Raw genomic sequence first — 24,151 nt, forward strand, 5'->3', positions numbered from 1 at the left:
ATCCTTTATGGAAAAAGAAAACAAATTCTTGTCCTGATTCAGAATCCAATCCAGGATCACTTGTTTACATTTAGTTGTCATTTACCACAGATATTTTTTCAAGGAAACTTACAATGAAATAAAATTGTTATCAGATATCTGACTTGAAGAATCATCATTCAGTAAATAGGCCCCAGAGAGTCAATCATGGGTTTTTTCCTTTATTTTTATTTATTGAGGTATAATTTCCATAGTGTGAAATATACGAGTATTAAATGCAAAGTTAGATCAGTTTTGACAAATGCAGATGTTGCGTGCCAACACTGTTAGGGTTCTTAGGTTCTGCTTTCTATAGATTTAATATGTATATACCTCATCTTTGGATTCAATGTTAACGGTCAGATGCTTGTTTTATTCCATTCCCAGGGAACAATAATTTCTCCTGGGTTTTGATGGGTTCCCTTCTGTATAGAATGGAAGACTTTTAAACAAATACCATCAAAGTGTCAAAATTGAAAGCATATTCATCTCTGAATTTGATTGCAGCAGTAAAATTTTTTTTTTTTTTTTGCTGATATTTACTTTTTTAGTTCATTCTCTAGGAATTAGAGGAGACATGATTAGATAGTACTCTAATATGTAGCCAGAATTCCTTTGTTCAAGTAATTTTAATGATAGGTTGGGTGAAAATGGAAGTGTACAGAATGTAAAAGCAGGAGGGAAATGCAGAAATATTAAGAGTGATAGCAATAATAGGATTTTTAGAGAGTTTATTTAGAAAAGTTATATTTAAGGCATTAGTCAATGATAACTTTATTTTTTGTTGTTGTAATCATGCCTCATTTTATCATTGATACAAAGGGTTAGAATTTGGGGGACTGTGCTGGTTTGAGTCTATTATGTACTCCACAAAAGCCATGTTCTTGTGGGGGCAGACCTATTGTGGGTAGGATCTTTTGATTAGATTGTTTCCATGGAGATGTGACCCCACCCATTCAAGGTAGGTCTTAATTAGTTTACTGGAATCCTTAAGAGGGCTCAGAGCCAACACAGACCCAGATGCTTAGAGACAAGCAGAGAGCAGAGAGATGCTTAGAGAAATGCTTAGAGAGAAAACACCCAGAGACATTTTGGAGACAACCATTGAAACCAGAGCCAGGAGAGAAGCTAAGAGATGAAATCCAGAATTTGCCCCAGAGAAGCTAAGAGAGGACCCCCAGATGCTTAGAGAAAAATGCCCAAAGAAGCAAGGACACACAGGAGCTGAGAGAGAGGAGCTAAGACAGAAGCCCAGAGACACTTTGGAGTTAAGGGCCAGCAGTCATTGCCATTGGCCTTTCTTCAGTGAAGGTATCCTCTTGTTGATGCCTTAGTTTGGACAGTTTCATGGCCTTAGAACTGTAAATTTGTAACCTAATAAACCCCCTTTATAAAAGCCAATCCATTTCTGGTATTTTGCGTTCAGGCAGCTTTAGCAAACCAGAACAGGGAAACAGGAATAAATACTAAATACAGGGGTGAGTTCTTAGAGCATGCAGACTTCAATTGCTGTATATTTTTGCTTCAAGTTTTTATTTTTTTCAGCATTGTCTCTAAATATGAGTTCCTTTTATTCAAATAACAGTACAGTGTATCAGAATAGCAAAATGCTCATAAAAAGAACAAAGTTGGATACTCTTAGCACCCGATTTCAAATCTTACTACAAAGCTACAGTAACCTAATAAAGTGTGGTACTGGCATAAATTTAAACATATGGGTCAATGCAACAGAATTGAGGCTCCAGAAATAAACGATCACAGTTATGGTCAATGGATCTTCAACAAGGATGCTACGACAAGTCAATGGGGGAAACAACAGTCTTCAATGGGGGAAACAACAGTCTTTTCAACAAATTTGCTGAAACAACTGCATATTCACATAAAAAGAATGCAGTTGAACCCCAACCTCACACCACATACAAAAAATTACCTCAAAAAGGATAGAGCCAAATGTCAGAGCTAAAAGCTAAAACTATAAAATTCTTCAATGAAAACAGGTATAAATCTTCATGACTTTGGATTATGCAATGGCTTCTTATAAAGATGAGACCAAAAACACAAGCAACAAAAGAAAAAAAATAGATAAATTGGACTTGATGAAAATGAAAAACTTTTGGGCATCAAAGGACTCTTATCAAGCAAGGGAAAAGATAACTAAACAGGATGGGAGAAAATAGTTGCAAATCATGTATCTGTTAAGAGGCTTGTATGCAGAATATAAAAACAACTCTTACATTTCAACAATAAAAAACAGATAATCCAATTAATAATTGAACAGGTATTGAACAGAACTTCTCAAAAGAAGATATATACACAGTTAATAAGCACATGAAAAGATAGTCAACATCTTCAGGGAAATGCAAATCAAAATCACAATGAAATACCACTTCATATCCCCTGGAATGACAGTTCCTCAAAAAGTTAAACATAAAACTACCCTCTGATGCAGCAATTCCACTCCTACCTATATACTCAAGAGAACTGAAACCATATGTCTACACAAAGACTTGTACACCAATGATCAAAGCAGCATTATTCATAATAGCCAAAAAGTGGAAACAAAGCAGTCACCAACATTGCTCACAGTAGTTTGGATGCAACAATTACCATCTAAAGAGACTCTGCCATGTGGCCTCAGTTTCAGCAGTTTACAAATTAATACATCCTTCTAGTTACAAAATAATGTGATTCTTGACAAAACTTTTTAGTTTGGGATATTTGGGTCATTTTAAATCTGTGCATGAAATGAGAGTTTCCATCTTATTAGTAGTGAAAATTGTAGTATTTGAAATTTTCATAAAATACAACCACATTGGCTTTTTGTGGTTTTTAACCATTCATTCAACAAATATTTAAAGAGAGTCTCTATGAACTGTTACATGCTCAAGAGCCAACTATGCAGTGGTAAAATAAACAGACATAAAATCATCTCTAACATTTATTATTCCTTACTCTGAGCTACTGTAGAAAGATTAAGTAACATACACAGTTTCCTGAGCCAGTATAGATTAAGCAGTTTTTTTTTTTTTTTTTTTTTTTAATTTTGGTCAAGGTAAACTTTCAATTGAAGTATAATATACATGCAGAAGAATGCAGAAATCCCAAGCTCAATGAGTTTTTACAAAATGAACCCACTCATACCACTTGCATCAAATTTTTACACCCCAGATGCACTCCTTTTTCTCCTCCCAGTCACTCACTCCTTCCCCCACCAAGTAGAACCCAATCTCTTGCCTTCTAACATTATTGATTAATTTTGTCTGTTTTGACATTTATATAAGTGCAGTCTTAGATTCTGTATTCTTCTGCATCTTTTCCTTCACTCAGCATTATAATCGTGAGACTCATTCATGTTGTGTGTAATTATAGATCATTTGTTCTCATTTCCAAGTAGTATTCTATTATAATGAATACTTACAATTTATTAAACCATTTTATTGAAGATGGACATTTGAGTTGTTTCTGGTTTGGAACAATTATAACTAGTGCTGCTCTGAACTTTCTAATACATGCCTTTGTGGAATATATGAATGTGTATCTGCTTGGTATATAGTTACAAGTGGAACTGCTGAATCATGAGGTATGCATATCTTCAGATTTGGGTGATACTAATACACTGTTTTCCAAAATATTTATAACCTTTTATATTCTCATGACCAAGAGACCCATAAAAATATGGTCACCTCTCTTATGAGAAAGCAGTGAGTTCCAGTTGTTCCACATCTTACCAGTACTTGGTATTTTATATGTTTTTCATCTTAAGTCTTTCTATTGGATATGCTTTTAAATCATGGTTTTAGTTTCCCAAATAAAATTGAGCACAATTTCATAAGCTCTTTGGTCACTGGATATTCTCTGTTGTGAAGCGCCTGTTCAATTTTTTTGCCCAATTTTCTATTATGTTTTTAGGACTTACTTGTGGACATTCTTTATGTATTCTGAATATTTTGTCAGCTACATGTATTGCAAATATTTTCTCCCATTCTAATGCCCACATTCTTAATTTTTTCTGATTTTTTTTTAATGAACACAGTAGTTCTTACTTTTACTATAGTACAATTTCTCAATTTTTTTCTTTATGATTGGCAAATTTTGCATTATATTTTTAAATGTCTTGCCTATTCCAGGGTCATGAAGTTGTTTTCTTCTAAAAATTTTGTTTTTACCTTTCACATTTAGATATATAATATACTTTGAGTTGATCATGTAAGGTAGGTTCAAAACTCTTTTTCCATGCAGATATATCCCCAGCATCATTTACTGAAAAGACTATCCTTTTTGCATTGCACTGCTTTCTCATAAGAGAGGTGACCATATTTTTATGGGTCTCTTGTACTCTATTCTGTTCCATTATCTATTTATCCTTGCACCATTACCATACTGTCTTAATTACTATAGCTTTACAATAGATGTTGACAACTAGTAAATCCCTTTTCCTTCTTTGTTGCTTTTCTTGGCTTTTCTTATAAATTTCAGAACACTGACATTTTCCACCCAAAAATTAGGATTAAAAAAAAATTTACTGTGGTAACATATATACAATATAACATTTCCCACTTTAACTATTCCCAGTAGGATTTTAATTGGTATTGCATTAAATCTAGAGGTTAATTTGGGGCAAACTGATATTATAATATTGGCTATTATATTCCAAGAACATTGCTCCAGTTTGCAAATGCTGCCAGAATGCAAAACACCAGAAATGGATTAGCTTTTATAAAAGGGGGTTTATTTGGTTACACAGTTAACAGTCTTAAGGCCATAAAGTGTCCAAAGTAAGGCATCAACAATCAGGTACCTTCACTGGAGGATGGCCAATGTTGTCCAGAAAACCTCTGTTAGCTGGGAAGGTATATGGCTGGCATCTGCTCTGGAGTTCTGGTTTCAAAATGGCTCTCTCCCAGGACGTTCCTCTATACGCTGCAGCTCCTCTTCAAAATGTCACTCTCAGTTGCTCTCAGGCTGTGTTTCAAAATGGCGTTCTTCCAAATGTCTGCGTCAACTTCCAAAATGGCCTTCTTCAAAATATCCGTCTCAGCTGCTGCACTGAGTTCCTTCTGTCTGAGCTCTTATATAGGGCTCTAGTAAACTAATCAAGGTCCACACTGAAAGGGCAGCCTCACATCTCCATGGAAATTATCTAATCAGAGTTATCACCTACAGTTGGGTGGGCACATCTCCATGGAAACACTGAACCAATAGGTTCCAACCTAATCAACACTAATAAGTCTGCCTCCACAAGACTGCATCAAAGATAATGGTGTTTGGGGGGCCATAATACATCCAAACTGGCACAAACATGATGTCTCTCTCCATTTATTAGGTCTTTTTAAATGTCTCTCAATAATGTTCTGTAGTTTTCTGTATAGTGGTCTTACACAGATCTAATACCTATTTAACCACATCTGAATATAGAGACTCAGCTCCTAATCACAAATACAATTAATATAAATAGGATTTTAGCATTTCCCATACAATGACTGGATGAATATAAATTATTGTTGGTTTGACAACTTGAAAATTATCTGGTGTAATTTTATTTGATGCAATATATATCAATCTGTATTTGAGGTTATTGGAAAGCAAATGTATTCTTATTTGGCTATAAAGGACATATAAATACAGAAAAAATTTTAATAAAAATAATTGTGTTTAGGGGGAAGGTCCTAAAGCCAACTCTACTCAAGGGATGCTTTACTGAATGCCTTGGTAGCAATGATTGCTAACCATCTGGAGTGACAGAAGAAAGTGATATTGGGTAACTAATGTCTTAAGAAGTTTCATCTCAAGTTTATTTAATATAGCAATGAAAATGGAAAACTGATTATGCTATTGTTAGTTCACTGTGGTCACATGGGGGGGCAGTTTTATGATGTACTGATTTATACAGTAAGGTAATCAGTCTCTCTGCTCTGTAAATTTTTGAGTTATGGAGAGGGAAAACTTTCCAAAGGAAGCTTTAAACAGTTGTTTGACATTATGACTATTTCTATAGAATTTTTTATTATGAGCACTAGGACCAAAGGGAAATATTTCAAATACTTTCGGAGCCTTTTTAACACCCCCAGGGGCATGATGCAGGGAAGAAAATGGGCCAATATGAAATGTGTTTTGCATTCACCAACTCAGCTAGACCATCTTATTCTCAAGAATACCATTGGTATGAAAAATCCTGGTGATGGTATGGAAAAATCATAGAAATAGCAGAGATATGGTTTTACATATTAATCATTCAATACAGTAAAACCATCTGCCTAGAAGAGAAGTCCATAACTTCCCTAAGATGCTAAAATTTCAACACTCATTTATTTTGAATGTTGGGAGGGTTGTCAGTTATTTCTGTCTAATTAGGTTGTCTGGTTCTGACATTTGTGGATGAGCAGAGCAGTTAGTTAGGATCTTCAGCACTGGGCTCTCTTGTCTGTTCGGCAATACTATAACAACAATGAAATACAAGAGTGTCTGCTTTTGTGCTTCTTTTACAATAATAACCATAGACCCTAGATTACTGTTTAGCCTGCTGTTTATCAGTCATGGAACCTGAGATACTCTGAGATGAGTTGTGTGAAGGCAACTAGTGAGACAAAGGAAGAGTCCAATCAACTTTGACCAGTGATTTTTTTAAAAAATAAAAACACAACTAATAGAATCATACAAAGCTTTAAAAGGAATACCCCATTGCACTGGACTGTAGGTTACTCATTTTCCATAAGTGAATGCATTCTTCTTTTGTAGGTTTTAAGAAGAAGCAGTGATGAAGAAAAAGTTCTTTGTTTGGTCCGGCAGCGTACAGGCCACCACTGCCAAACAGCTGTGATGGTGGTTCTCATCATGGTGTGGGACGGCATTCCCCTCCCGATGGCTGACAGGCTGTACACTGAGCTCACCGAGAGTCTAAAGTCCTACAATGGCCATCCCACAGACCGCAGATGCACCCTCAATGAAAAGTAATCAAATCCATTTTGTACTGCCTTGCCATCCAGATCTCTATTTACAATACATTAAATTGTTAATCAACTACAAACTAAGTATATGAAATGGGATAACAAGATATTAGGTACTATGGAAATAAAAAGAATGAACTTTTTTTAAAAAAAAGACTTAGTTTGACAGTGAGCGAAGGGCATTTTAGAATATATTCTACTTTGTTTTCCTCATTAATACCTGCCTCCTTTCCCACCTCCACCCCAGCCACCCCTGAATACCTAGGGTCTAGTGGAAAGGGAATTTTGCATTAAGGAAAAGTTCCTCCATTGGGGGATTTGTAATCCCTCCAGAAATGTAAGAGAATAACTTTCTCCATATGCCAGCCAATGAATATATTGTTAAACTTCTGAATATTTGCCAATCTAATAGGAATAGGTCAGAAATGGTATCAGTGTAGTTTTGATCTGCACTTTTATTGTGAGTGAAAGTATGTTTTTCATATGGTTAAATAGCCTTTTGCCATCTTTTTTTGTGAACCATCTGATAATTATTGTAGCCCCCTCCCACTTTTTAAGGATTACTCTTGTTTTTCTCTTTTTATATATTGGCGCTATTAACCCTTGCAAATACTTTTCCTGGCTTGTAATTTGTTTTTTCACTTTTGTTTATGGCATTATACCAAAAGTTTCCTTTTCCTTTTTAGAGAAGTTGTAGGTTTACAGAAAATCATGCAGAAAATACAGTTCCCACATACCTACCCATTATTATTAACACTTCACATTAGTGTGATATCTTTATTACAGTTGATGAGATAATACTATTATAATTATACTATTAACTATAGTCCATAGTTTACATTAGGGTTCACTGTATTGTACAGTCCTTTTTTTTTTAATTTTTATTCTTGTAACATGTATACAACATAAAATTTCCACTTACAACCACACTCAAATATATAATTCAGTGGTGTTAATTGCATTCACAATGTTGTGCTACCATCAGCACCAGCCAATATCAAAACACTTCCATCACCCCAATCGAAAAAAATGGTAAGCACTAACTCACCATTCCCTTCCCCAACTATGGCCCCTAGTAACCTGTATTTTGAGTTCTGACTCTATAAATTTGCTTATTCTGGTTATTTCATATCAGTGAGATCATATAATAGTTGTCCTTTTACATCTGGCTTATTTCACTCAACTTAATGTCGTCAAAGTTCATCCATGTTGTCACATGTATCAGAACTTCATTCCTTTTTATGGCTGAATAATATTCCATTGCATGTATATTCCACATTTTGTTTATCCATTCATCAGTTGGTAGACAGTTGGGTTGCTGCCATCTTTTGGCAATTGAGAATAATGCCACTATGAAGATTGGTGTGTAAAGATCCAAGTCCCTCTAAATTCTTTTGGGTGTATATGTAGAAGTGGGATTATTGGGTCATATGGTTATTTTATACTTAACTTTCTGAGGAACTGCCAAACTTTTCTCTACAGTTACTGCAACATTTTACATTCCCACAAAAATGAACAAGTGTTCCTATTTCTCCATATCCTCTCCAACACTTGTTATTTTTTTTTTTTTTTAAATAGCCATTCTAATGGTGTGAAATGGTATCTCATTGTGGTTTTGATTTTCATTTCCCCAATGGCTAATGATGTTGAGCATCCTTCCATGTGCTTTTTGGCTATCTGTTTATCTCCTTTGAAGGAATGTCCATGTTTTAAGTGGGTTGTTTGTCTTGTTGTTTTTGAGCTGTAGGATTTCTATATAAATTCTGGATATTAAAACCTTATCAGAGATGTAGTTTCCAAATATTTTCTCCATTCTTTATGTTGTCTTTTTACTTTCATGATGAAGTTTTTAATTTTGACAAAGTCTTATTGATTTATTTTTTTCTTTTGTTACTTGAGCTTTTGATGTAAAGTCTGAAACCACTGCCTAACACAGGGTCCTGAAGATGCTTCCCTATGTTTTCTTCCAGGAGTTTCACAGTTCAGGTTCTTATATTTAGGTCTTTGATCCATTTTGAGTTGATGTTTGTACATCATGTAAGGTAGGGATCCACCTTCATTATATTCCATATGGACATCTACTTGTTACATCTTTCTTCTGTTGTTGTTACATGTTTTGATTAACAGAAGTTCTTAGATTTAATGTGTTTAATGCACAGGAATATAGAGTCTAGCACCATTTAAGAGACTATTCTCTCCTCATTGAGTGGACTTGGCGCTCTTGTCAGAAATCAGTTGACCATAGATGCAAGGGTTTATTTCTAAACCCTCAATTTGAATCCATTGGTTTATATGTCTCTCTTTGTGCCAGTACCATGCTGTTCTGATTACTGTAGCTCTGTAATAAAATCAGGAAATGTGAGCCCTCCAACTTCTTTCTTCATTCTCAATATGGCTTTGGCTATTCAGGGCCTGATTACCCTTCCATATAAAATTGATGTCTTTTCCATTTCTGCAAGAAGTCTGTTGGAATTTTGTTTGGGGTTACATTAAATCTGCAAGTCACTTTGGGTAGAATTGATAACAATATTTAGTCTTCCAATCTGTGAACCCAGAACGTCCTTCCATTTATTTAGATCTTTGATTTCTTTTAGCCATGTTTTGTAGTCTTCCATGTTTAAGTTCTTTTTGTCTTTGATTAAACATATTCTTAGATATATGCTTCTTTTAGTTGCTATTATAAATGGAATGTTTTCCTTTATTTCCTCTTCAGATTGTTCATTACTAGTGTTTATACTAACATTATTGATTTTTGCTTGTTAACCTTGTACCCGCCACTTTGCTGAATTCATTTATTACCTCTAGTAGCTCTGTTTTAGATTTTTCAGGATATTCTATATTGAGGATCATGTCATCGGCAAATAGGGAAAGTTTTACTTTGTCCTTTCCAATTTGGATGCCTTTTATTCCTTTTTTCTTGCCTAATTGCTCTGGCTAGATCTTCTAGTACAATGTTGAGTAACAGTGGTGACAGTTACTCAAAAATAAGATCTTGCTGCTGATATTAGAGGGAAAGCTTTCAATCCTTCACCATTTAGTATAATATTGGCTGAGGTTTTCTCATATATCCTCTTTATCATGTCCAGGAAGTTTCATTCTATTCCTAGATTTTAAGTGTTTTTATGTAACCAAATATATGTATAATTAAATATAACTATCTTCCCCCTTACTTATGTCTGGATTTTGAGTCATAATTTGGAAAGTTTTTCTCTTTATGCAGTTATAGAATAATTCATCCATGTTTTCTTTTAGTACTTGTTTAATTTCATTTTAAAAATGCACATCTCTGATGCATTTAAAATTTATGCTGGTGAATGGTGAGAAGCAGAGATCCATATTTTACTTTTTTCCATTTATCCTACTACTACTACTACTAAAGGTACATCTTTTCCCCTTTGATTGGAAATGCTGTTTTTACTGTATACTAAAATTATATATGTAGTTAAGTCTATTTCTGAGGTTTAAATTCATTGTATAATAGCCCCATCTGCCTTTTCAGGTATGCGTCCAACCATTTCAAATTATATGGGTTTTATAATATATTTTTAAATCTTGTAATTCTAGGTCCCCTCTTGTTGCTTTTTTGCAAGGTTTTCTTGGTTAATTCTTTTTATTGTGCTTCCAAATAAAGTTTATAATCAACTTGTCTAGTTACAATCAACTTGTTTAGTTTTAATAATAATTTAATGCTATTTTAAAAGAGATTGCATTAAATTAATAACTTAAAGAGAAGTGACGTCCATGATATTGAGTCTTCCTATCCAATAACACGATTTTTTTTTACATTTGTTCAAGTTTTCTTTTATGTCTTTCAACACTGCTTTATAGTTTCCTTCAACAGGTCTCTTTAAAAGAAATGCCTTTATGAAAAATGAAACAAAAATATATATCCTCTCCTCCCCAATTGCCCCAATATATTGATTTGTATGCATTCTAGAGCTTTTCTTTATGCATATAATATCATTTCATTATATTTTCCTTATTAATGTCAACAGGTATGTATACATTACTTTAAAAGGCTGCTAATTATTTTAGTATATGGGTATACAATAATAATACTTGTGTGATGGCATTGTTCTATGTGATATACATATATTTTCTTGCTTAATCTTTCCAACAAGCCAATAAAGTAAGCATTATTCTATTTCCCTCAATGTAGCTCTAGCCTATCCTTTTAAAAAAACTTCAAATTTTCAGAAAAGATGCAGTAATACTACAAGGAGTTCCTGTATACCTTTACCTAGATTCCACAATTGTTAACATCCTGTCATATTTGCCTTTATACACCTATGCACACAGACAAAACACATACATATTGTTAATTTTGTGTGTGTGTTTTCTTTTGTTTTGTTTTTTTGGACCAGGTGAGAGCTAATTGCAGACTTCATGCCTTTTTCCCTTAAATAAAACTTCAACGGGTATATCCTATAACTCCTGTATAATCATCAAAGTCAGGAAATATAACTTGGTTAAAATACTATTATTTAATCTAATCTATAGTTTTATTCATATATGATCTTTCCCAATAATGTACTTCATAGGAATGTTCCTCCATCCAGGCTCCAGTTCAGGATCATGCACTGCATTCAGTTGTTTTGTCTGTTTAGTCTCTGAAAATCTGTCTTTGTCTTCCATGGCATTGACATTTTTGATGAGAACAGGCTAGTTTTGCAGACCTTTGGTCAATTTTGCTTTTTCTGATTGTTTCCTCCTAATTCAATTCACTTAAGCATTATTGGTAGAAACATTATCTTTCTCAATGACATTAGGAACTACTTAAAGCACATGTTCCCAATTTTGGTGATTTTTATCTGTTTAAAGTGTTCTACAGAAGCGTTGTAGTTCAATTTTTTTTCACATTTCTTCTGTGTTTTTGGTTTTAAATAAACAGCTAATAGTAAATTCAACTTGATTCTTTTCTTTATTATTTCAATGACTTAAAGAAATTATTTATATTTTTCTCAGTTTGGCAATTTTATTTTCATTCTGCAATTTCAAATTTAATCTAACCCCTTTATTAAATTTATTAAATTTGCATCCCGTGTTTCTGTCCTATCAACTTGTAATATTTTGTCCTTTCAAATTGTATCTCTTATCTTTCTATGAAGTTTTAGGGGAAGTTCAAAATGTTTGAACTCCTCTTCCTCCTCCCTTTTTTTCCTTCATAGTATGTATTTTTTTCCTTGATAGTATCTTGAGTATTTCTTTTTACAGTCTTTGTTTGCAAGCAATATTATTATCTTACATATCACACATTTTCCTGACTTCAATAATTAAAAAAATAATTTTGATCTGTAAATTTCCATATTCTTTTATCTACTTTTTAAAAATGTGTTTTTGTTTTTAAATTTGGTTCTTTATATTTTTAATCATTACATAAATAGCAGATACATACTATTAAAATTTTTCAAGCATTGTGCAAATTTGCAACCACAATAACAGTGTATGCTACTTTCCTTCATTTCATATATATGTATATATATTCTAAATAATATCATTCTTACTATGGATTTTAGGGCTTCAAAAATGCTCCCAAAGGATACAGTTACCAAGTTACTGTACGGGACAGCTTTCCATGGAATTTTTTCTCTTGTGATATTCATAAAGACTTGCTTTAAAATGACATATTCATTTCACAAACAATATATCATATTATCCTTTATTATAGCAATCTCATTTTACAGGTGAAGAAACTTAAGTTCAAAGAGACAAGAAGATAACCAGGGCTTAAAATTCAGACCCTTTTACTTCCTTCCTCAGACCTCTCCAAATCAAAACAGACTGTGGATATTTCAGATCTGTATAGTATACTTCCATTTATTTGGATTTACAATCTCAAACAAACATTTTAGTTCAAAGTTTAGTTAAAATCAAGTAAGTACAGTTAGCTTTGAGTCATTAGTCTAAAACATCTTTAGATTAAATAACAAATAAAATAGGTGAGTGTTATAACCAGTTTATTGGCCATCTATACTTCTAAAAATATTTGCACCTGAAATGTTCTGTCTGAGGTATTGTCCTGCTTTATCAGTTCATTCCCTTGCAATTACCATCTTACAGTCGTACCTGTACATGTCAAGGAATTGATCCAGAGACTTGTGGAGCTTCATTCTCTTTTGGCTGTTCATGGAGTATGTATTTCAATGGCTGCAAATTTGGTAGAAGCCCAAGCCCCAGAAGATTTAGAATTGATCCAAGTTCTCCCTTACACGTAAGTGTCCTTTATATTTTTGAATTACAAAATGAATATATAAGTACATTCCTTAAAAATTTTTTTGAACACTAGAAGTATTAAACATTAAGAAGTAGTATTGAAATTATATATATATATAACTAAATAGTGAAAAATTCTAAATAAATTAAGGTCTTGAACCACCAACCCAGATTCCAAGTGTCCCTGGGCCCCTTCTCCCACTTCCCCACCCAGAGAGAATCACTGTTAAAAAAACCTAGAATTTTATACCCAGCCAAAGTAGGAAGAATAAATAAAGTCATTTTCCAACATTTCAAAGACTCAGAAAGTTTACTACCCACAGAACTACTATGAAAGAATTACTAAAGGACGTTATCCAGAAAGAAGATATATGAAACCGGAACGAATCTGTCCGGGACACGAGGCCATGGTGAGCAAAGAAATTAGTCAAACTTACTGTTAAGTTTAAATAAGTTGAGTACTTATATTTTTAATTAAAATAACAATCTATAAGTTTAATTCCATATTCATCAATTCGGTGGGGGTGGGATAGTCAGTGGGTGGGGGTGGAACACCAATAGGAACTAAGTGTGGTGATGTTTTTTGCCTTGTTTTGGGTGGGAAGGATTTAGATGCTCATTACCTCTAAGATCAGTGTTTTTCATACTTTGAGCAATGACCAAGAGTAAAAAACAGTTTATATTGTAAACCAGTATACACATGCATATATACACACAAATAATTAAAACAAAACTATCAGAAAAGAATATTTAGCCTTATAATATATAACAAAGATGATACTGAAATATAATAAAAGCTAATACCAAATATGGTTTTGACATACTATAATATTTTTTTATCTATAAAAAATTTCTTTTTAAAAAGTTAGTTGTTATCTACTGAGCTTATTACATGGCACATTAATGAGTCATGGCCCACAGCTTGGAAAACACTGCTCTAGATACTGTCAGAAAAACAAATATTTGAGGAAGGCTCTGTTAAAAAATTTTTAGATGAATAAAATTTATATATATATATATATATATATATATATATATATATAGCTTTTGAACTAGTTGCCCCCAAAAAAAAGAAGAAAAAAGCAATCCATCCAAAAATTAGCAAAGGGAGTTAAACTAAATCATCATTATGAAGGATTAATAGAAAACACAAAATAAGACAGGAAGAATTAAGCCAACTACGTCTGTAACATAATGAATATAGTGTTTTGAAACAACTCAGAATTAGTAGAACAATGATCCCTTTAAAGACAATCAGAATTATTCATCATTTTATATAGCTCCTAGCCACTATAATAAAACAAGAAAAGGAAATATTTCTAAGTATTAGCAGAGAGTGAGATAATTATTTACAGATAATATGCTTTCCTATATTTAAAACACAAAATAAGCAAATTACAGAATATTATGATTAATCTATACATATTAATATGTGTAGTCAGAAAAGTCATCTTGTTGAAAATCAATGACTTTCCTATCTTCCAGTAATAACCAATTAGAAAACATAACTTTTTTTTTTAAAGTCTCTAACATTTGCAACAAAATCTGTTAAGTACCTCATAAGAGGTATAATAAGTTTATTGGACCTGTAGGGAAAAAACTATAAAACTTCATTAAAGGACATAAAAAAATACCTGAATATAGAAAGGCACCATATTGAAAGATCTGAACACTTGATAATGTGATGTCAGTTCTCTCTTAAAATTAACCAGTTAATTTTCTTTCTAATATTATATGATAGAAGTGTCTTTTAGTATATAAATATATTAGTAATATTGACATTGGCATGACAAAATTTTATTCTATAACAATAATACTGTTATGTGATTCATCAATATAAGCTCAGTATTTGCTTGTGGTTATTATTAATATTAAGTAATATTTGTATAGTGCTTATAATACAGGAAGAAGCATGAACCATTCCAGGAACTGACAGAGGCCAGTTTGGCTGAAGCTCAGGAGGCAAGGGAGAGTGAGGTGCATGCAGCAGCTTTGTAAGCCATGTCAACCACTTTGGAAGATCACTGAAGGGCTTTAAGAGGAGAGCGACAAAATCACACTTCTCTTTTAAAGAGATCTCTCTGGCTCCTCTTTAAATAATTGGAAGTGGCCAGTATGGGGTTTAGGAAATGAGCTATCTAGCTATGAAAATAGTCCAGGGAAGAGATATTGATGGTTTGGAGTAGGCTTTTGACAGAGGAAATGGTGAGCAGAGGTTGGTCTGTAGAGATTTTTTTAAATTTGATATTGTTAATATTCTTCGACATGGAGATGCAGGAATAGGACTGGGTTCATAGATGGCAAATCATGAATTCATTTGGGACATGCTGAGTTTGAGATTCCTAAGGGAAATCCAAGTGGGGCTATAAAGTCAATAATAATTAATGTATTTGGAACTCAAAGTGTGGTCTGTGGTCCAAGTGGCAATTATAGCCATGGATGTAGATATGATTGTCCTAGATATCCAGTGTAGAGAATAGCAGAGGGATGGAGGCTTGAGAACCATAAGGTCTGATAAGACGAAGCCTCTTTATCTTACATGCACTTTCATTCTAATGAAACAATTAATGTGAAAAATCAGCCTTACATTTATAAAATACCAGTACATGATTTATTTGATTTGTTTCAACTTGCTTACTTTATTTCAACATTTCCACACAATAAATGCAATAAGAATTTCATAAGATGACAAATTAGTTTGACTTTGACACTGGATGATCCATAATAGAGTAGATATCACTATAAAATAGAAGAAAATGATGTAAGAATATTGAAATTTCTAAACTTAATAGTGCATATGAAATGTAGAATTTAAATATGTAAATAAGGCTTTTTCAAAGTTTACATCAACAACAGTATATGACTACTACAGTTTCCCTGCATCATTCTGCAAGCAATAAAACAAGGTTATCCTCCCCACCGAATATTTAAAATGTTAGGAAACAGTCAAAAACTGTTTCATGGGTCTTTAAATAATAACTCTAAATTTTCCCCCAAATAAATAGAATAATCAATGTGTGAGTATAGCTAGGACGTGTTTGTGAAGTAGGGTAATGACTTTTCTGGCTATATATTATTACGCTACAGTGAGTAACTAATATATAGTGGGCAAATGAATGGAACAGACTAATCTAGAAATTCATCCTATGTGCATAAATATCTTGCATGATGAAATCGTCAACATAAATCAGAAGTAAACGAAATGGGTTATCACTGATGCTTTCCAAGACTGAAGCTTGTTAGAAATCACTGAAGAATTGACATCTATGTCTACATTGCTGTGTGGCTTTGGGTGTTAAAATAATTGGATGCATACCAGAGGTGAACTGATTCCACATGAACATCTTCTTTCTGTATTTATGGCACATCTCCATCTACCAAATACCAAATAAGGCAGAAGCCTCATTTATCTCTCTTCATCCTAGATATCAGCCCCCTTTCAATTGACTGCCTCGACTGTGACTGTTCATTAATCAAGTCTTTGACTTGATTTAGAATATAATCATCTATATGATAAGCTATCCCAGTGGTTTTTCATCTTTTCTTGCCTCCGAAGTGTTCCTTCTCTGCTTCATACTTCATTCTGTTGTCAGTGACATTTTTAATACTCTTTTAAAATGACAGTTTTCCTTTGAAAAATCCTTATATATTTCTACTGTCAATAGCAGTTCAGTTTCTTGACATGGTATAAATGCTTCTCACAGTCTTATCAAATCTTCCTCAATTTGTAGCCATCATGGTACAGAAAAGAGAACACTGATTTTGACAACCAGCACCCCACTTATAACCTTTGATCTTGAGTCATTTATTAAACCTCTCATTCTCACCTTGCCCTTCTACAAAGGGTAAATCATCATGCCTACCTCATGGTATAATGTTGAGGACATATTCTAATTGAAGATCTTTGCACAGGATCTGATACATAGTTTCTCCTTTATGTGTTGTTCTGCCTTCTCTGTTATAGAAACTTGTCATATTATGTCATAGTTCTTTACTTAGACATCTCCCCCTTGTTAGCAGGAGACTTGTCTAATTTAATTTACTTTAAGTGCCCAGTACTATTGAGTAAATATAAAATATGGTTATTGTTAGCAACATGGGCAATTTTGCAGCCTACCTCGAACACCATTTAGATTTCTAATAGCTTATAAATAGCTATTTATATAGCTATTCTAATAGACTAAATAACATAGCATAACAATGACTAACAATTTAGATTAAGAAAAGACTTAATAATCATTGTTATATTGTTTTCTATGGAAGCTGTTTTTATCAGGGTAAGTATCAATTTTGTATCTTCCATCCATCAACAGTGATTTATGATTCAATTTCATACCTTAATCTCATTTTGTATGTCATTATAAAACAACTTACGGACTCTCTTTTCCTACAGGAAAAAAACCTTGAAGATAATTTGCAGAGTTTGGCTACACAATTAGCTCCAATTTATAAGCAGTATGCTCCAGTTGCTTACCAAAATCAGGTATGTCATGGGCTCTTATACTGTGCTCCTTAACATAGCTGAACTGCTGTATATAGGAAATTCATTGGTAATAGATGTGTTTAGGACTTCTGTAAAATTTGGCCTTTAATATATATCTATTTTTATTGGACACTTTAGAAAATTATTTAATCCTTAAAAAAAAAGAAAACTTCCTTTCAAGGAAGTTGAATTTTAACTCCAGGGTGACAGAAATATTATTTCCAGAAGTAAAAATTTAAAAAGCAGGAATCCACAGTTGATTTAATATATGAAAGTCAGACAATGTGATACACCATATTAATAGAATTAAAGACAGAATACCACGTGATCATGTCAATAGATGCAGAAAACTCATTTGACAAAATCCAACACACTTTCATGATAAAAGCACTCAACAAACTGGGAATAGAAGTAACTACCCCAACCTGATAAAGCACATCTATAAAAAACCTACAGCTAACTTCATACTTAAGGGTAAAAGACTGAAAGCTTTTAGCCTAAGATAAGGAACAAGACAAGGATGACCACTCTCAACACTTATATTCAACATTTTATTTGAGTTTCTAGCTAGAGTAGGCAAGAAAAACAAATAAAAGGCAACCAGACTGGAAAAGAAGAGGTAAAACTGTCTATTTTATAGTAATAGATTGTGGTGATGGTAGTTCTACATTTGAATATAATTAGTACCACTGAATTGTACAGTTAAAAATGGTTGAAATAGGAACATTGTATTCAGTGTGTTACTATAATAAAAAATGTTTTTAAAACTATTAGCAGATGACATGATCTTTTATATATAAAATCTTAATGAATCTATACATATAAACTATTAGAATGATAAACAATTTTAAGAAGTTTGCAAGATACAAGATCAATTTCTGAAAATCAGTTGTATTTCTCTACCATACCAATGAATAATACAAAAATGAAATTAAAACAATTCCACATACAACAGCATCAAAAAGAATGGAATACTTAGGAATAAATTTAAGAAAAAAAGTGCAAGACTTGTACTCTGAAAATTACATAACATCCCTGATAGAAATTAAAGACCCATATAAAGGGAAAGACACCCTATGTTCATGGACTGGAAGATTTAATATTGTTAAGATGGCAATACTCACCAATTCATGTACAGATTCAATGTAATCACTATCAAACTCACAGCTGCCTTGACAAAGATGATCCTAAAATTCATATGGAAATGCAAAAGACCCAGAATAGCCCAAAACATACTTGAAAAAGAAAAACAATGTTGGAAGACTCACCCTTACCTATTCCAAATCTTAATAAAAAAACAGTGTAGTCCTAGCATAAGGCTAGACATAAAGATCAATGGAATAGCATTGAACATCCAGAGATTAACCCTCACATTTATGGTTAATTGATTTCCCACAAGAATGCCATGTCTTTTCAACAAATGGTGCTGGGACAACTGAATATCCATATGCAAAAGGATGAACCTGGACCTGTACCTCTCACCATATACAAAAATTAACTTGAAATGGATCAAAGACCTAAATGTAAGAAATAAAACTATATAAACTCCTTAAAGAAAACATAGATATAAATCTTTGTAGTCTTGGATTAGGCAGTGGTTTCTTAGATATGACTCCAAAAGCATAGGCAACAAAAGAGAAAGTAAATTGGACTTCATTAAAATTAAGAACTTTTGTACTTCAAAGGACACAATCAAGAAATGAAAAAGAAAAAACTAACAAAATGGGAGAAAATATTTACAAATCATACATCTGATAAGGGACTTGTTTCTGGTATGTATAAATAACTTTTACTACTCAGCAATCAAAAGATAAATAACTCAATTAAAAATAAAGGTAAAGGTGGGGTCTGGAGCTGCTCTGCGCTGGGTGTAGCCCATCTTCCAGGATTCTCTCATGCTGGCTTACCTTACTCCTTGGCAACATGACCACCATCTCCACCTTCAAAGGCACTGACCCCAATAGCAGGAACAGTCCTGGGTTTTGTGGCCTCCAGGTGGTGGACCCAATTTTTCATTAGGTTTTGATGAACCAGTAGAAAACCTGTGAGGAGGAACAAAATGGCCTCTAGCATCTTTGGGACACCTGAAGAAAATCCTCCTTCTTGGGCTAAGTCCAAGGGAAGATCCCCCCCTCAGATTTTAAATTTCTTTATTGGTTTCTATATTTTTTTGAGACTATTTTTTTAAAAAGTCAGTACAGAAAATAAGACATAAATCAATATTCTCATTACATAGAATAAATAACAGTTAACATTTTATCCCCACTCCCAGCCCTTGGCAACTGCTAATTTGATTAGTTTTGCATTCCCACCAGCAATGTAAGAATTCCAGTTGCTTCACAACCTTGTCACATTTAGTACTGTCAGTTTTTTAAAATTTTAGCCATTTTAAAGGGTATGAAGTGGTGCCTCACTGCGGTTTTAATTTGCATTTCCATTATGACAAGCATCTTTTCATGTGATTATTTGGTATCTGTATCACTTTTTTGGTGAAGTGTGTTTATTCAAATCTTTTGGACCATTTTTCAACTAGGTTGTTTATTTTCTTACTAATTAGTTTTGAGGGTTCTTTTTTACTCAGTTAAAAAGAACTATTGACCACCCCTCTTTTAATGTATATGCAAAAATCCTAGTCTTTGTATCAGGATTATGTTAGCAAGGTAAGATACTGAATCATCTGTACCCGAGAGAAGGAATTCTTCTGAAGCATGCTCTAAAGACTTCTTAAAAGGGAGAAGGTGACATTTATGAAAATGTGAACTCAGACTTACAAATTAGCCTGGGACAAAGTGAAAAGAAGTCCTTGCGGCCATAAGAAACCCAACTCCTGGTGGCAAGTTCAGCCTAGTCCTGAGTTAATTCCTACTGTTCTGAACTCTGTCATTTTGTTTGTTTTCTCCATGCTTATGAATTGCACAACTGGAGCTGACTGAAAGGTTTTGGATTTGTACCATCAAAAGAAGCACTTGACTCTTGCAGTCTTTTCTTTTTTCTCCCCTTTTTAAAGAACTGGTTTCTCTTTTCTATCCTGACTCCTGAGACTATTGACCAAAGCGTGAGTGTTTTTAGTAGTAGAAATGAGGGAAAGCTTTGTGACACTTCATACCATGTTTTATGAACAAATAATTTTATTGGTTCCATTAAGATTTTTCAAACCCTTTTTCTTCTAGCTTTACTTGGGTTTACCAAATCTTGCATGGACTGACCAGTAAACAGTCTTCAAGCACTGTTTCTTTCAGGCCCCCAATATACAAGGTTGGCTTTATGAAGAACCTTCTCCTTGGTGTTGCTATAATGTACTAGGGTCCTTTGCTAAAAGCATTTTATATTCCACTGTGCAACATGGAACAATAGAGAGGTCTGTGCTTCATGCCTTGTTACCTGCTAAGGAAAGAAAAATTGCGTTTTATTTTTTGACCTTAAGAAATAAACCAGATACTAACATGGCTGGCTGACAAGCAAAGCCTGATGCTCTCCTGCAGAGGAAGGCTTAGGATGTATAAACTGATTGGAACCAAAAGTGGTGAAGCAAGCAAGGGAGGTGTTTGCATAGAAGCAGGTCTTCATCAAGGACAGTATCCCACAGGGGCATTTTTCATATAAAACAACTTGATGCTGTGTGCATGATGCTGGTGCTTACTATGAAACAAAACTCTCATGTTTAAGATGTCTGCTATACGTCACAATCCTGGACTGTTGCTTAAACAATATACACATACTGGAAAAAAAATATATAGGTAAAATATTTCTTTACATAGGCATTTCTCCAAATGAAATATACAAATGGCCTATAAGTACATGAAAATATACTCAATATTGTTAGTCATTAGGGAAATGCAAATCAAAACCATAATGAGGTACCAAAAAATTCTAAAAGCAGTATCTGTATATTATGCAAATCATGTTAGAGAAGGTTCAAGAAGAAAGATTATCTTAGAGAGGAAAGGTTTAAATACAGGAAAGAAATTTTATGAAATTTTTATGAAAGGCCATATTTCCAAACAAAAAACAATGAAGAAGAAGTATTTTAAAAGCCATAAAATAATTATAAACATGAAGACACTTTTGGTTGATGGAAGAAGGGAAATTCTAAATTATTCTGACGAAACAAATTTGAACAGACTAAGGAAGAAAGGCAAAAGCAAACATAGAAGGATGGAAAGGTTTAAATTAAGGAAGACAAAATAAATCTGAAACAACATAGGTAATTGTCAATGCTTTTTTATTTTAAACAGGAGGTACGTGTGTGTGTGTGTGTGTGTGTGTGTGTATTTTTTTATTTTTATTTTTATTTTTTTTTTCATTTTATTGAGATATATTCACATACCATGCAGTCATACAAAACAAATCATACTTTCGATTGTTTACAGTACCATTACATAGTGGTACATTCATCACCCAAATCAATCCCTGACACCTTCATTAGCACACACACAAAAATAACAAGAATAATAATTAGAGTGAAAAAGAGCAATTGAAGTAAAAAAGAACACTGGGTACCTTTGTCTGTTTGTTTCCTTCCCCTATTTTTCTACTCATCCATCCATAAACTAGACAAAGTGGAGTGTGGTCCTTATGGCTTTCCCAATCCCACTGTCACCCCTCACAAGCTACATTTTTGTACAACTGTCTTCGAGATTCATGGGTTCTGGGTTGCAGTTTGATAGTTTCAGGTATCCACCACCAGCTACCCCAATTCTTTAGAACCTAAAAAGGGTTGTCTAAAGTGTGCATAAGAGTGCCCACCAGAGTGACCTCTCGGCTCGTTTTGGAATCTCTCTGCCACTGAAGCTTATTTCATTTCCTTTCACATCCCCCTTTTGGTCAAGAAGACGCTCTCTGTCCCACGATGCCAGGTCTACATTCCTCCCCGGGAGTCATATTCCATGTTGCCAGGGAGATTCACTGTATATGTATTTTTAAATTAGAGAACTTGTAGGTTTACAGAACAGTCATGCATAAAATACAGAATTCTCATGTACCACCCTATTATATTAACACCTTGCATTGGTGTGGTACATTTGTTAAAATTGCTGGAAGTACATTTTTCTAATTGTACACTGTACAATTACAATATTAATTATAATTAATTTTAACTAATTGTACTACTAACCATAGTCCATGTTCCATAGTCCATAGTCCTCATGACCCAGATTTTTTTAAATCTTTAAGTTTTTTTGATCATAAATGATATGCTCTGTTGAATTTTATCTCTTCATTCTTTTAAAGATTTATAAATTCACTTCCTATAATTGCTCATGAAACATGTTTACCTTTTAGTAGTCATTGAATATTTGTATATGTGGTTAATACCCTATATTTGTCATTTTTCCTAATGTAATATTTTAGGCCACTTCACTTGCATATCCACTACCAACAGAAATAATATCTGGCCCTGCCTTCAGCCATAATTCAGTGATTCTTGTTTTATTCTATGTATTCTCAAACTTCTTCTGAATGTTAATAAACCACACAATCACTACAATAATAAAGTGTAAGCTCAAAAAATCAAATGTACAAAGTGTAATTCCTCTAGGAAATATGACAGGAGATGGTTTTTACTTTTTACTGAAGATGATTCTTTCTGTCACTTAAAGCTGAGCCTTATTCTTTCTTTTTCAGGTGGAATATGAACACGTGGCCCGAGAATGTCGGCTAGGCAGCAAGGAAGGTCGTCCTTTTTCTGGGGTCACTGCTTGTCTAGACTTCTGTGCCCATCCCCACAGGGACATTCACAACATGAATAATGGAAGCACTGTGGTATGTGCCTAGGAGACCTGTTCTCTTGGCTCCATTGTGACATGCTTAGGCTGTGGTCCCAAAAAATGACTGACATTGCTGTGACAAATCCTATGTTGCGTGCTGTTAGGCATAAAATTATCTACAGGTATTATGTATTAATTTTATTACCAGTGCAGTTCCACAATGTATAGAACCAGCCTTAAGCAAATATTTTGTGGAAAGACTTGAATTACACATTTAATTGTGGCATGTCTGCTGGAAGCTAGGAGTACATGATTATTTAAAACAACTGTCAAACTGGTAGGTATGAAGTTAAGCAAGTTACTTAATGTTCCATTTTGCCATCTGGACCTCAGAGTTTTCTGTGAGTTAACTGTGCCAGAGGTATCATCCTTTTTTATGCACACTGGTTGCTAAATACCAATATGTATGAAGTAATACTGATATTTCAAATTTATCAGCAATATTTGTACTCAGGTGTGCACAGTTTGTTGCCAGCTATGAAATAAAAACATGCCCATAGCCCTGCGTCAATGAAGAGATACTTAAGTTAGGCAGAATACCTCATGAAAAATAATACAATAGTCTTTTGTCAGGTAAATGAGTATGCTTCAAGAAATTGTCTTTTTCTCACCTAGTCAGAAAGATAAAGTGATTGGCTCTATTTATACACTGTACCAATTTGCTTTGTCCAGTAATTTTGAAACCTTCATTAAGATAGCTACATAGGCTTTAATACTGTGATTAGAAT

The 24,151-nt window shown here is 33.5% G+C and overlaps 1 protein-coding gene and 1 long non-coding RNA gene across 6 annotated transcripts in view; one reads left to right on the forward strand and one right to left on the reverse strand.

Moving 5' to 3' along the window:
• TET1 (tet methylcytosine dioxygenase 1) overlaps window positions 1–24,151 on the forward strand; it is a 144,727-nt gene that overhangs the window by 105,355 nt on the left and 15,221 nt on the right. For 2 of the 3 annotated variants that reach the window (XM_037805255.1, XM_037805257.1), the window contains exons 7-11: window positions 6,754–6,965; window positions 13,023–13,173; window positions 13,499–13,585; window positions 17,569–17,658; window positions 23,281–23,418. In XM_037805255.1, the coding sequence (XP_037661183.1) occupies window positions 6,754–6,965; window positions 13,023–13,173; window positions 13,499–13,585; window positions 17,569–17,658; window positions 23,281–23,418 (678 nt within the window). The remainder of the gene's footprint in view (window positions 1–6,753; window positions 6,966–13,022; window positions 13,174–13,498; window positions 13,586–17,568; window positions 17,659–23,280; window positions 23,419–24,151) is intronic. The other variant, XM_037805256.1, reaches the window with a different exon arrangement.
• LOC119510853 overlaps window positions 1–24,151 on the reverse strand; it is a 156,282-nt gene that overhangs the window by 99,493 nt on the left and 32,638 nt on the right. For 2 of the 3 annotated variants that reach the window (XR_005212048.1, XR_005212047.1), the window contains exon 3: window positions 19,566–19,700. This is a non-coding gene — a long non-coding RNA (uncharacterized LOC119510853). Of the gene's footprint in view, window positions 1–18,796; window positions 18,846–19,565; window positions 19,701–24,151 lie in introns of those variants that run through there. The other variant, XR_005212049.1, reaches the window with a different exon arrangement.

The sequence above is a fragment of the Choloepus didactylus genome, chromosome 15, assembly GCF_015220235.1.
Source record: "Choloepus didactylus isolate mChoDid1 chromosome 15, mChoDid1.pri, whole genome shotgun sequence".
Taxonomy (NCBI): Eukaryota; Metazoa; Chordata; class Mammalia; order Pilosa; family Megalonychidae; genus Choloepus; species Choloepus didactylus.